The sequence below is a fragment of the Mesitornis unicolor genome, unplaced genomic scaffold (genome assembly GCF_000695765.1).
Source record: "Mesitornis unicolor isolate BGI_N332 unplaced genomic scaffold, ASM69576v1 scaffold8495, whole genome shotgun sequence".
Lineage (NCBI taxonomy): Eukaryota > Metazoa > Chordata > Aves > Mesitornithiformes > Mesitornithidae > Mesitornis > Mesitornis unicolor.
Window position 1 is genome coordinate 44,226 of NW_010187481.1, and position 13,500 is coordinate 57,725.

General features: G+C 39.2%; 1 protein-coding gene across 1 annotated transcript; it reads right to left on the minus strand.

The window, feature by feature from the left end:
- Nucleotides 1–902: 902 nt before the first annotated feature.
- On the minus strand, nt 903–6,465 carry CHRNA9 (cholinergic receptor, nicotinic, alpha 9 (neuronal)). The gene is made up of 5 exons (XM_010185459.1): nt 6,396–6,465; nt 5,166–5,311; nt 4,295–4,449; nt 3,081–3,613; nt 903–1,459 (listed from the first exon to the last, which is right to left on the minus strand). The coding sequence occupies exons 1-5, from the start codon at nt 6,463–6,465 to the stop codon at nt 903–905; spliced, it is 1,461 nt and encodes a 486-aa protein (XP_010183761.1).
- Nucleotides 6,466–13,500: the final 7,035 nt, after the last annotated feature.

Here is a 13,500-nt window from a genome sequence, read left to right on the forward strand (position 1 = left end):
AGCAGAGACAAAAGTCACAGCTTTAGCGGTCTCAAAAGGTATTTAAATGCCCACCTTGCACAAATGCCCAGGGGAATGGGACACCTAGGAAGGAGAGAAGTCCTTTCTATTATTAGGCTTAAGAGAAAGAGAATGAAAGAGGTCCTCCAACTTGGTGAGGAAAAAGTCCTGGGAATCTGGCTTACTGGAGCCATGGTGACAATAGGGTAATGTTGAGCAGCAAAGAGGAAGATCAAGGTAACCATCATATTCAGTAAGCTCAATGGTATTAGAAGTGAAAGGCACAGCAGACAGACATGTAGAGTCTGTCGTAATTTCATCACATGAAATGATGTGAACAGTGATCAGAAAGAGCTGTAACAAAAAGGTAAGTTAGAAAGACAAGCTAAAATAACAAACAAACCAACCAACCAACCAAACAAACAAACAAAAACCACTATTCAATGCCATGAAGAGATGATTTCCAGGAAAAGCCACCATGTCACAAATACCCCTTTGTTTTTTTTTTTCCCTTGAGGGAGAGAAAGGGCCAGTCAAGTTACAAGGAGCAGAGGTACAGCCCTGTGAATACAGTGCTCCCTGCTAGGCTGGCTGCTTCATCACTGCTGTGCTCCCGCTCCATTCATCCTAAACTCATGGCCACCACCCATCAAGATGGAGCACAGAGTGCTAACCCAGCAGCCTCATCAGGGCTGCACTCCGGTAACTAAAAGACAAGGACAGTCACTAGCAAAGCTCTTGGATAAGTAATGTCTCAACACGCTGCCACAGCCTACAGAATGAATTTGTTTATTGTTACAGAAGGCAAGACAAAGATCTCAAAAGCACCCCTGTCCCAGAGCTCCATCAAAACAAGTAACCCAGTATATTCAGATTTACAAGAGGAATGCGGTCATCTTCAGTTAAGCTGCTTTCCCAATTATCAGCACACTCATAAAAAACACCATAATAAAGAAAATCCACATGAAAAACCTGTCCATCACTTTTGCTACTTTTTTCCATTCAATTCCTTTGGCCCGATTTGCTTTATGGTCTCGGATACAATTAGCAATAAACTCAATATTCTTAATCAGCATTTTGTAACAGGAACAGCAGTTGACAGTCTCCCTAGCATTTTCACCATGAACTCCATAGCTATTATTCAAATTTCCATTGAGCTTCTCCTTGAGATCAGAGTCATCATTCCGATTGGAAAGGGGACTCCTTACCTCTTTGCATCTCCTCTGACACCCATCACCCTCCTCTAACTTATGTTCTTCCTCCTTCTCTCTTTTTGGACTTGTGCAATTCTCACCCACATCATAGACAAAAAAGATTTTTGACATATAGTCCAAAATAACTACCCTGGCCCATTGTGGAACAGGCTTTGCTTCTGAGCCACAGTAGTGGAGATTCATTATAATGATCGTCAATGCAGTGGAAGCTGTGATCATGGTCATAGTTGCTATGTAGTACTTTCCTGAAACATAGAATAAAATCATATTAAAGATGCTACCCTAATAAAAAAAAAAATATCAGTGCAGAAATAACATGATAATATAGTACTAACCATAAGTGCAAATGAAACCAATCTTTAATCACCCTTATTCTCTATACTTAGAACACACCTAATTTGTCATTTAAAAACAAAGATTAAAGCCATTAAATTCTCATACTCATTACTGGCATGCCTTCATCAGATGATTGACTATTATATTAGCAGGGTAAACATTTGCAAGCCAAAACCTCAGACTTCTCAAAGTACACCCATTCAGAAAACACCTTAAAAATGTTTATCAGGAGCCTTGCTCTTTTTTTGATGTCTGTAAACTCCCAACGATGACGGCAAATTAGAAATCCCACTTCCTGATGCATTAACAAAAGTGGTGATAATGTTTTGTTGGAGCTATTGACACATGCCACACTAGCAGATGGATGCCTTCACATCCAGTGAATAACCAGAACTTGCTGGTATCCACAAGGAGTGTACTGACAGCTAAGGGGCCAGGCACAGAGCTGAAGGGTGGCTCCCTCTGTTGTCTGTTGAGATTTGCTGTCTGGATTTTCTTCAGACTGTACAAATTTTATCACAGCTAGTCCAAACAGGGACAAAGCTCATTCTGGCCAGGAATAGAGAGCAAATACAGTGAATGCAAGCTGCACCCCTCAGCTGCTGCTTTTGCTTTTCACAACTGAGGTACACAGCTGAACAGCAAACCTCTTGTGGGTTGTGCTTGTGCAAAGAGGCAGCTCCCAGACCTGCTCTGCTGCTGTGCAGCCTCTGCAGAAAAAGCAACGGCTGGCATTGATGACACAGGATGCATCACAGACAAGTGTGATGTGATCCCAGTTTTCAAACCAGTGTTTTGTCCCAGTTAAGCCATGCAGTTTTTCAGATAAACTGTAATAATGAGAATAAAAATAATGAGATCTGAATTATCTTAATGAAGCTGGAACCAGCATGGAGACAACTGTGCTTCTAGTCCTCCAGAAATCCCACCAGGGCAGCCTGGCAGCTTCCTGCTCCAGGGTCAGATCAGCCAGGGGTAGGAGGAGAGTCCCAGCAGAAGGCAGATGGGACGGAGCTGAACACCACCCTTCTCACTACATGTCAGCTCTTCTGAACTCTCAGCTGTAGATTAAAATTCAGCATAACAGATTGCCAGGCATAACAATTCAATGTAACAATTGTCAGATTTTAAGCCAACCCTAGGTGTCCCAGTCAGGCCACCTAACCATCTGGATCTAACAGAAACGTAGCTTGAAAGAGTCTGATCCTGTGTGTACAGCTCCTGCTTACAAACTATATGCTGGTTCTAACATTGTTTTTTTACTAGCTTTATCACAATATGTGATATAATAACTCTAAATGTCTAATTATATTAGGAAATAAAAAATAGCTAATATAAAATTTAAAATAAACAAAACTTTCAAGAGTTTCCGCATACCTGTACAAATTCCACACACATTTGAAGTATTTCACTGTTTTCAAAAATGAAACACTTTTGTCTTTCCAGAAGCCACAGATTGCATATGGCCTTCCTGACATTAAGCCCTGCTATTAATAAGCCACATTTGAAAACAAAGCATGTAAAGCTCACCTATCAAAGGTACGTTTTCAGAGGGAGGCATGATCTCTGCAACCATCAGCTGGAACACAGTCAGGGCAAGAAGAACCGTAACACCCAGAGACACTTTTTCCCCAGAATCTGCAGGGAGATAGAATCCCAGTGGGGCCAGAAAAGAGATCAAAATGCAAGGCAGCAAAAGATTAAATATGTAGAATGAAGACTTCCTTTTCAAAATCAGAGTGAAGGTCACATCTGGATAAGGCTCAGAGCAGCAGCCATAAGTGATGACGTTCTTAACTGCTGGCATACCATGAATCTCCCATTCCACATCTTCTACAAAGTCAGAAAGGTCACCACTATCGAGAGAATTGATGATGTCCACCTGATTACCATTATAGGTCCAGGACCCAAATGTAAGGTTACACTGCTGGCTGTCAAAAGGAAAATAAGATACATCCACTACACATGAGCTCTTTGTGATAGCAGGTGCATCCCAAGTGATTTTTCCATCATATCTTAACACAACATTAGTATTCACTGGTTCTGAAAAGTCATCATCAGCCCTAAAAGACAGAAAAGTGACAGTCAAGATCAACAGACAACAACTTAATGTGTGGGCCAGGTAAGAGCAGGGGGAAGACCCTAGCTGCACAGCATTAAAAGCATGCTTCTGAATTCTTATTATTTATTTATACTTAATTTTATTAGGAATTCACTATTAACTACTATTTACAGGTACCAGTGCTCATTAATGCCAAATATCAGTGCCGCAAAATTGTGTTGTGTGTTGGCCATTAGCTTCTCTAAACTTGACCTCAGACAGGATACAGTAGGACAAGAATCCATTCAAAGATTAAAATAATCTGCTCATCACTACTGGCCTGGAAGAGCAGACAAGGAGTGCAGCCTTGCATGTACCCATCATGTACCACCTTTTTGGGGACACACTGTCTTCCAGAGCTCTTCAGCAGCCTGAGCAGAAAGCACCGACTGCCAGGGTATTCATTCCCAGTGCAGACAAAGTCAGAACAGCTTTGCTGTGTAGTATAATCAATTACTAAATCCTGTCTATGGCTTTATTGCAAAATATTTAGATGATCAACAACAAATGTTAAGACAACAAACAAACCCCTTGCTAAGATAAGGTGCAGTGATGGAAGTTCAGACTCTGCGGGTCAATCCCTCCTTCAACCCCTCCCTCCCTCAGAGAAACATTCAAGATCCTTTTCTCTAGCCACACTCACTTGTTATATAGGACAATATCTGGTCTCCAAACCAAATTGCTTGGAATCCTGATAGAATCCAACCCATCATATTTATCTTTGTCCCATTTGAGGTATGCATCATACCAGCTTTGTCGAATCCATAAGTAAGCTGACAAAATTTGGTTCCTTTCATCCTGCATAAAAATGTAGAAATATTTCTAGCTGAAGGTGACAAAATCACATCTTATATGCAGACAGCATCTGTTATATAGCTTTAAGGTAGTGCCCAAAACAGGCCAGAATGCTGACAGGCCACAAAAGTACTTCTCAGACAGATACATATGCCCATACACTGTACAGGGAGCTTATTTATTTAGACTTTCTCCTGTCAAAACCTTCTTCCCCCTACACCTTTCCCAGCTTTAATCATAGTTGTCTAAGAATTTCCTTTTGCGAGCTTCAGAATATCAAACAGATAACAGAGTCAGTCTAACAAATTCTCTGAAAGCTTGGTAAGGCCTTGAAGTTGTAATTCAGAAATCACAGAAGCGGTTTTCCATTCTCCTTCCAGACACATTTTCTTTTGCCTTAAAAGTATGTCTGGCTGAACCAAATTTATAAAAATGTTACTGAAGGCTAAAATGGGGAGTTTATGTAGAAATTAATTGCATCTTAGAAAAATCATTTACTCTATTTAAAACTCAGCAAAAGTTGCCTGGAAGGTGCAATACCAACACCTCACTACAAAAGAAGTCCTAATATTTCAGCAGCTGTAAGTTTGCAGACTTAAAATGAAAGTCACTGAAGTTGTCACAACAAAATGCAAGTTGCTTTTCCTGCTCCAAGCAAAGGATTTACAGCTAGTACATTTCTGCATTTTTAGGGAAAAAAGAACTGTACTCTAACTTACCATGTCTTTAATTTGGGACAATGTGATCTGAAGGGTAACATTCAGTACTTTATCTGTGTCTTCCACTGGTCTTAGAGCATTTGAGTAGTCTTCAAACAGTTCATTAAACAGCATGTGAGCATATTTTCCCTTGGCTGATTCTACAGCTAGATAACACAGATTTGTTCAGCACATCAGATTAAGCACTGAGCAGTATCAGAAAATATTCTTTTTCTACAGCTTCAAGTAGTATTTGCTATAACTATATTTATAATTTATATACTGTAGAATATCATCTAGTGCAGAAACAGAAGTATACCTGATGAAGCTATTCAAATAAGGACAGCATTCACCTGTAGTAAACGAATACCTAACTCTAGCTTTTCACACCCACTAAAAAATATCCAAACAACAAACCCCTGCATCCAGAGAATCCTGCCTGGTTTTGAAGGTAAATATCATTACTTTTATTTTACTGATGTCTTTAAGAGTCATTATTGACTTACAGTCACATATCTGCCAAGCTAAAAATCAGAAGCTAAGTCTGAAGTCAAACTTGCTCTCAGGCTAATGACTTCTGATATCTCCCTGAACGCAGCACTGGTAGATTCACGCTCCTTTCAGAATTTACTCTTTAACTACCACCTGAAAAAACTCTGAGCTGCCTTTTTCCTACAAACTAGCAACTGGATGATGTATGAACACATCCTTATACTAACACCTTTCCCAAACCATGTATTTGGAGATGTTTCTGGCTACCCAGATTTAGTCACTAAGGGTAATTCACTGAATCTTTAGTTTTTAAACTACACTTGCTGTTCCACACTGTTTTATGCATCACAGTTTCTGTAGGCAGTCTCCGTATTACCTTTATATAGATTCACACATTTCTGCAAGCAAAGGGCAAGGACAGTAACACTCACAAGACTTGCACAAATGCCAGCTGGCACTACGTAGGGAGCAAGTGCTTTGGAGTACATCACTCTCTGGTGACTCACAAGGACTTCCTGGACTAATGAGAGTTCAAAGCAAACCTCCATAATTAAAAAGAAATCCTAACAAATCAAAGCTTCACAAAGAGCATTTAAGTTCTGGCTATACATGATCCTTCAGTTTGTCTATGCATCAGTAAAAGTAAAATGAAATAGATTAAATACTTCTGGAGCTCAAGTAAGACACATCGGGACACCAGCTCTCATCAGAGTAAAATAAACCTCAATGCACCATTTAGCTATCAAGTAGTATTCTCACCTTGAAGCATCGCTGCTGTAAACAGCAACCAGGGAGAGATGGAAAAGGAGGACAGGTTATTTCTCTTCATTTCTGGACCTTAAATAAAACTGTTCACTTAAGGGCACAAAAACGTTTATCACCATCCAAAACTAACAAAAAAAGCCTCCCAAAAAATCAAGTTGCACAGCAATGTAAAGAAGCTGAAGCACTGATGAGCTGCTAGAAGCAACTCAGTCCTCCCTCAGCAGCTGTCAGTCCTAGAGTGATCGATGGGCTTTGTCCCTGCCACCGCCTGGGGCTCTGATAAACCCTCCGTCTGTAACCTGAGAGCTGACTGCTCTGGAGCAAATGCTGAAGGAGGAGACAAACGGATGCGATAGCAGTGGGAAAACGTTATTCCATTGTACTGTTTACTAAAAATGTAATATTTTGACCGATTTATGAAGAATCCTTTCACACTTCTTTGGTGGGCCATGTTCTGCTGCTTAATACTGTTCAGTAATGGGTTGCTCAGAACCAGTTCTGTGGGTCCTCACAACAAAGTGATCTGTCTCAGTACGTCAGTTGCTATAGTCACACTATGTCACACATCCAGTATGTCACACAGTAAAAAAACCCAAACATCTACCCCAATGGTCAGAATTTCATTAGGTCTGTCTGTATTACTGATGCTGCCAAGGTAGTTTCCTAGTACTACAGTAATTTTCTTACAAGTTTCTCACAGACAAGAGATGACTTCCTCATTTCCATAGTCCAATCCATCCTTCTTGATATACCGCAGTATTTTACCATTCTTTTAGAACAAGTAACAGAAAATAGTCACTAAAATAGAAAGGTGGAAATATAGAACTACCAACCAGCAAAAATAATTGGTCCAGAATAGTTCTGATCCACACAAAATATGAAATATTGTTGCTTTACTCTTGTGTAGTCTTTTGGCTAGAAGAAAATTGATCCCTCCATACACATAATTTCCATACAGTAGCACTTCTGGCACTCACTGGCTAATGCTTGTGTTTTTGTGAGGTCTATAAATCAATGACATTTATGGTCAGGTTTAATAGGTAAGCAACAAATAATTTCAGTCAAAGCACCTGTAATGAAGTCAATCTCCATAATTTCATTTACTGAATTGTCAAAGGGGGAAAAAGAAAGCAGAAGACAGTATAGAAGTCAAAAAGGTCAGAGCAGCCCACAGGCAGTATGAAAAACTGAAACCTGCTTTTGAAAAATGAAACCTGCTTTTTCTGTGGAAAAAGGTACATGCCATTACAGACAACAAAAATCAGAGATGGAAGATGGAAGATTTTTGGATACTGTCAGATCAGTGCATTCTCAGGGGATACCTTTAGTCTACAGTACATTGTCATTATGTCCACAAGTAGCTACTGCTTCGCTTCTCTTACTGTAATTACAAGAGTGACCGAGGGTGCTGCTTTAATGGGCTGCTATAAACACTGCTGGAACCAAGACTAAGCTTGCTCTGGCACAGGCTTGAGACAATCTTGCAACCTGTTACACCAGCAGTACATATCTGCCAAGTAATGAAGACTGGTGTAATTCATTCTACATATGATCATGTATATTAAAGAACCCTGCACCTTTATTGTAATCACATCTTCTTAAAGGGAAACTGCAGGTTCTCAAAAGACAAAAACAAGAAACATGCCTACATGTGTTATTTACTCAATTTATTCTTATACACAGACATATATTCTATATGTAATTAACTATAAACTTACAAAGGGATAGACCATAACCTCTCAGTTATGAACTATCCTATTTCCATTCATCAGTCAATAGTTGCTACATATTGGACACACAGGCAGGCAAATATGAGCACACATATAAAAGAACACACTTGTTATGTTTGAGATGCTGCATTGATTACACAGTGCTTGTAAAAATAAAACTAACACACATCCAAAAGCCTTTTCAATAGTAAAATACAAGAAATTCAACAATCTTAGTATGCCAGATAATTGGCTTCTTTACCTTTGTTCACAATAAATTATATCTGCAATTTTAATCAAAACGTCCCTAATGTAGAAATTTTGCGGGAAGAGCGAATATTAACATTATCTGTTGTTCATCAATCTGAGAGATTCATCTACAAACCCATTGATCTTCGGAATATAGTTTTAAATTGTGGCATAATCTATGGCAATACTACTCCCAGATCAAATATCCTATTTAACATTTGAACTGAGCTTAAAATTATAGTTAAGCAGTTCTCTATTTTCATACTAAGAAGCTCTGTTATGAAGTCAGGAATCGAGCCATTAACCTCTCCCAGAACTAGACTCATTCCCGACAAAATTCAAAGTTATCCCGTTAGAGTCCATCTGCCAGCAGATGGCCCTGTTCGCCAGCCTACTGATCTAACCAGATATTCAAGACGGTTTTTGTTTATCACACAGAAATCACATTGCATTTTAATCTAATTCGATTAATTTCGCTGATTATTTGCCTTACATTAGACACAAGACAAGCAGAAACAAGATGTTCTTTTTAAAAAAAAAAAGAATATAAGCAGAAGGAACAAAACCACTCAGTGGCTGAATCTGGCTCTCAGGTCTGCTTATCATACATGAGACCAGTCACGAGAAGGTTTCGGAGCGAGCAAATATGTATATCATTGTCACAATTGTACAATATGAAACCATCTTTAGAGCACTGGCCGCTTCTGCTGGTCAGGCAAGCAGATAAGGCCCACAGCACAACATCCAACCTTGCTTCCACGTATTTTGTTCAAACATTTGAACTTTTAAGGACGCGTATGCTCTATTCAGGGAGCAGGACATTGTGTTCGTGCTTACATTCAGTGGGATAAGAGTGCACCATTCATTGGTGCACTGAGCTTCCGCAACATTTGTGACAAGTAACTTTTTATGGTTCTAGACAAACACACATGCTATTATCAAGACATCATCAAAAAAAAATCTGAATTCAGTGTTCTGCCATGTAAGCGTAGTTTGATTTTGCACGCACTTTAAGGACAGATTGAAGTGCAGATGACATTGGAGGCACCTCCTTCACGTTAAAAACTTCTAACTTTAGATATTTATCTTAGACAAACAATAAGCAAAGCAGGAAAGAAGTTTTAAAAAATTTAAAATTTTGTTCTTTTGATTAAAGAAATCTTTCCTCTCCTGCCTAAAATAACAATTTGTTCTCGAGGCTGAGGTTTTGACATGAACATTTTCATAATTTTTTTGGAATGGATTCTTATCCTTTTTTGCATAAAAAGCATTAAGAGTTTTTAAGCCTCCAAGTGGAAAAGCTACAGATATTGTATTATCACAGGCCTCAAGGCCATCTGTACCATTTCTAATCCATCCCTTCATCACAGAACAATAAAGAACAGATTGGTTCCTAGGCATAGTTTGTAAGAAGTGTCTCACAGTCTGGTTCTACTTGCCTTCCTGCCAGTTTTTCTCCCCAGAAGCTGTTGAGTTCATACTCTTCACAGCATTTGCTACAGAATATTATCTTGTGATGGGGTCAAGCAGCCCACTAACTCCTCAGACTTCTCCCCTTAGACTAACTTAAGTCTTAACAGCATGGGTAACAACAGCTCTTCTTGCCAGGAGAATAGCCTCACTGTGCCTGGTCTGAAGAAGGAAAATTCATTTAGATGCAGTGTGTTTCTCTCCACCTCATTTTTTCTCACCCACCTACTGCCTCCTCCTTTCTTCTCTCTAAAAAATCCCCTACCACCTGAAATCAGCATACTCATTTACTCATGTAGTTCTTCCACCTTGTTGTACGCATGGAAGACTGGAAATACATTAGGAACTATTCACAATATCAGACCATGAGATAATGTAGAATGTTAGTCACATTTTCCAGAGATGGGAAATCCTAATTTACATGTTACAGTTGTGAGATTTTCCTTAATATAAATTGTATTGGGGTCTACTTACACAGGCAGCTCTGCTGACCAGCTCCCAGCACCTGAAGCAGAGAAACCTTTTGCCCCTAGAAGCCTTGTATTATTTAATGTGATGTAAAATGCAGCATGTTCATCTGTGATGCTTCAAGATGACTGGTATTTTGTCTGTTCTTGAGAAGCATTCAGTATCTGGCAGTGTTAACAGCAAAGCAATTTTATAATTTTTGCTATCAGAAACCTATTTTATACACAGCTCTTTCTGATTGGGATAAATTTCCAGCTTTGTACCATGTCTTTGAACAGCTGATCACAGGATCTGTACTCTACACAAATACAACCTCTGGGCCTAGAAACTGTTCCAGATCACAGGTTTGCTCCGACAGGCAAAAGAAGCTGGACTGGAGAAATATTTCTACCCTGTAACAAGGGTCTAGATGGACTCAAGCGTCTTCCTATGTGTGATCTCCTGAGCCATGGAAAACAGCACACTACCTCCGCTTTCAGAAGCGGAGGGAAGATCCTCAGCTACTAGTGCAGGCTGAAGATCACTCTAGGTTCCCCAGAAAGCAATTTCTTCAGCTTGCATGCACATCACAAAAAAACCTGAGATTAAACAGGTATCTGAAGAAGCAAGACTGAAGCGCAACAGTTGAGATACTAACTCAAAACTTAAATTTTAACTCTCGTCAAAATTCAAAGGGAAGGATCATCCATTTAAAACACTGCTGAAGCTCATCATGTTTGCAAGGGTATCTGCATAGAGCATCCCCTGAAAACATCTGCTTTCCTGCTAAGTTCACATCCACCTTGCAACACAGAAACTCCTAATATTCAGGAGAAAATTGGTCTTGTACTTACCAACTGCCTCAGTTTGTCACATAAAAGACAACCTATAGCTCTAACAAGTAATTATAGATCAAGCACTGCATTTATAAGCACTGTTATCTGAAAATATGCCAGCCTATCAAAACAGGGATTTTTAAAAAGCTAATTACCTCTGTGATGGCTGTTCCTTAAAAACAAGTTACTCTTCTTAATGTTGGGATCAGAACTCGGCAAAGTTGATAATTATAGTTGATTCTTTGTCATCTCTCCAGCTACTTCCTAGATATTACTCCCACTTAGGGGAGCACAAGATCAAAATCTCTGGCTACAGCTATAGAACGTAGGTAGAAGTAAAAACAAAGATAATTTTCTCTTCTGATTCATGTATTGCAGAGACACAGAAATTACAGATAAGACCGACATCCATCTTCACACTATTACAAAGCAACCATTATGGCATTTATTTGCCAAATACCAGCTTGCCCAGAAGACAGACTTACCTCTAAGCTTTAAAAACAGCACATACAATAAAGGTGCTAGCATTAATACAGCCATTCCTGTCTTACTAGAACATCCATTTACTCTTTAAAAATATCTCCTGGCAGTACCAAAACCATGCCACATATAGCCAATACGCACACCTTCCAAAGCCAGGCAACACACAGCACTAGAAGCTGGCATGCCAGGGAATAGCACAAGGCAACAAGCAGACACATCACACACACAGGAGACAGCTATCAAAGCTTCTACAATGCACAAAGCAGTTCCTTATCTGGGTATGTTCCAAGTACCTGTTAAGCCTAACCAGCAGAAGCTAGTGGGTACCTCAGAATATGTTTCTGGGCAGATCCTATATTCACATCACCTCATCTCTTACACTTAGATTTCATGCACAGAAACAGAAATTACTATATAATCAAGCATTCTAATGAACAAAACCATGCAACAAAAAAGACAGCTTTTAGCTGCATGCAATTAAAACAAAGATCTCAGATATGATCACGACCATGAAAGTCTTGCTGCACTGTAGCTAATTCCTACAGTGAACCCAATGCCACTCTCGTAGAAAAGAGTAGCAGATCCGTGCTGCCCTACACAGTGTTAATTTCTTCTAATGAAAAGTCTCAGAATCATGGCTAATTATCCACATGGAGATCAAGCCAGCATTAAATTTCAGCTAGCTCCCCCACTTCTGTAAGCTATAGTTTTGTCAAAAAAAGGGAGGGGAAAGATAGGCCAGAGTAAGATACAAAACTAGCCTGTTTAGCAATAATCACAGTCCATGTTTGGAGCAGTGATAGTAATAATGGTGATCAAAAGGCTTGTTCACCACTGGTCTCAGCTAGGGGACTGTCTGACTCACCAACTCCCTTCCCAGTCCAGCTATATGGTGAAAAATATATTTTACCACATATCAACTTACTGTAAATGCTATACTTACAAAATTAGAAGTACTCAAGCCATTGTACTTTATGATTATGGTTGAAAACTCCTCAATTTTAAAAAGTAACTTAAAATTCAGGCAAAAAAAGAGCAGGTTGAATTATGGACAGCAAGTATCACATCCTAAGGAAATCATTAACTGTTAAGTGAACTTTGTGGTATTTTTGTTATTTAAAATACTGATTAGGCTAATTATGCTCAGAGGGAATTGGGTCTAGAGGATTAAATGAAATATTTTCAGAGGCAGATTTTGCTGAATAGAAAAGCTGCTGTCCCCTATTTAAACAGTACAAGATATAACTTTGAACATCTTATGAATATCAATGTTTTAAAAAGCTCATCGTTCAGTGTCTGTTATTGTGCTAATAGTGTAGCTTGTATCTCCCTTTTGACCTTAGTGACACGTTAGTGATAAAAAGCATACAGTTATGCCAAAAGATATTACAGTTTAACAACCTCCTGTCTTGCAATAATTACCTTAAAATCTCAAGAGTTTTTCTTCAAAACTTCAGAGTCTGCTTGTCATTTATTGCTCTCTAAGCCAAGACTACAATTTCTGGGTAAAGAGCAACAGTATTACTAGTAGGCAAAGACTGTTGTTTAAAAAGGATATATTTATTAACTCACACTACACAAGATAAAGCTGTCTGCAGACTTACTTTGTCAAGACAGACAGGTCCATGCGCAACAAGTTTGACACTCCCCTACTCTCAACACTACAGACAGCAAAGCAGCAACTGTTAGTGAACTTAAGAGATCACCCCACTGTGAGGTAGAAAATTCACTACAAGTGTTAATACTAAAAATTACTGCCAAAGACTAGAAATTATACAGTTCAAAGCCAACTCTACAGGATGAAGGTAATTTGTTAGCTTCTGTTCTCCCGTTGGTCTCTATGGCTATGATCTCTCTGGGATCATACAGGGCCATCTTGCTAGACGAGTGACATCTTCAGCAGGA

Bases quoted from the DNA above. Each gene is read 5' to 3' on its own strand.
- CHRNA9 (XM_010185459.1), bottom strand. From the start codon at position 6,465: ATGAAGAGAAATAACCTGTCCTCCTTTTCCATCTCTCCCTGGTTGCTG. The intron at 5,312-6,395 runs GTGAGAATACTA...TGTGTTATCTAG, and splicing joins TACAGCAGCGATGCTTCAAG to CTGTAGAATCAGCCAAGGGA. The intron at 1,460-3,080 runs GTGAGCTTTACA...TCTATGTTTCAG, and splicing joins TGAAAACGTACCTTTGATAG to GAAAGTACTACATAGCAACT.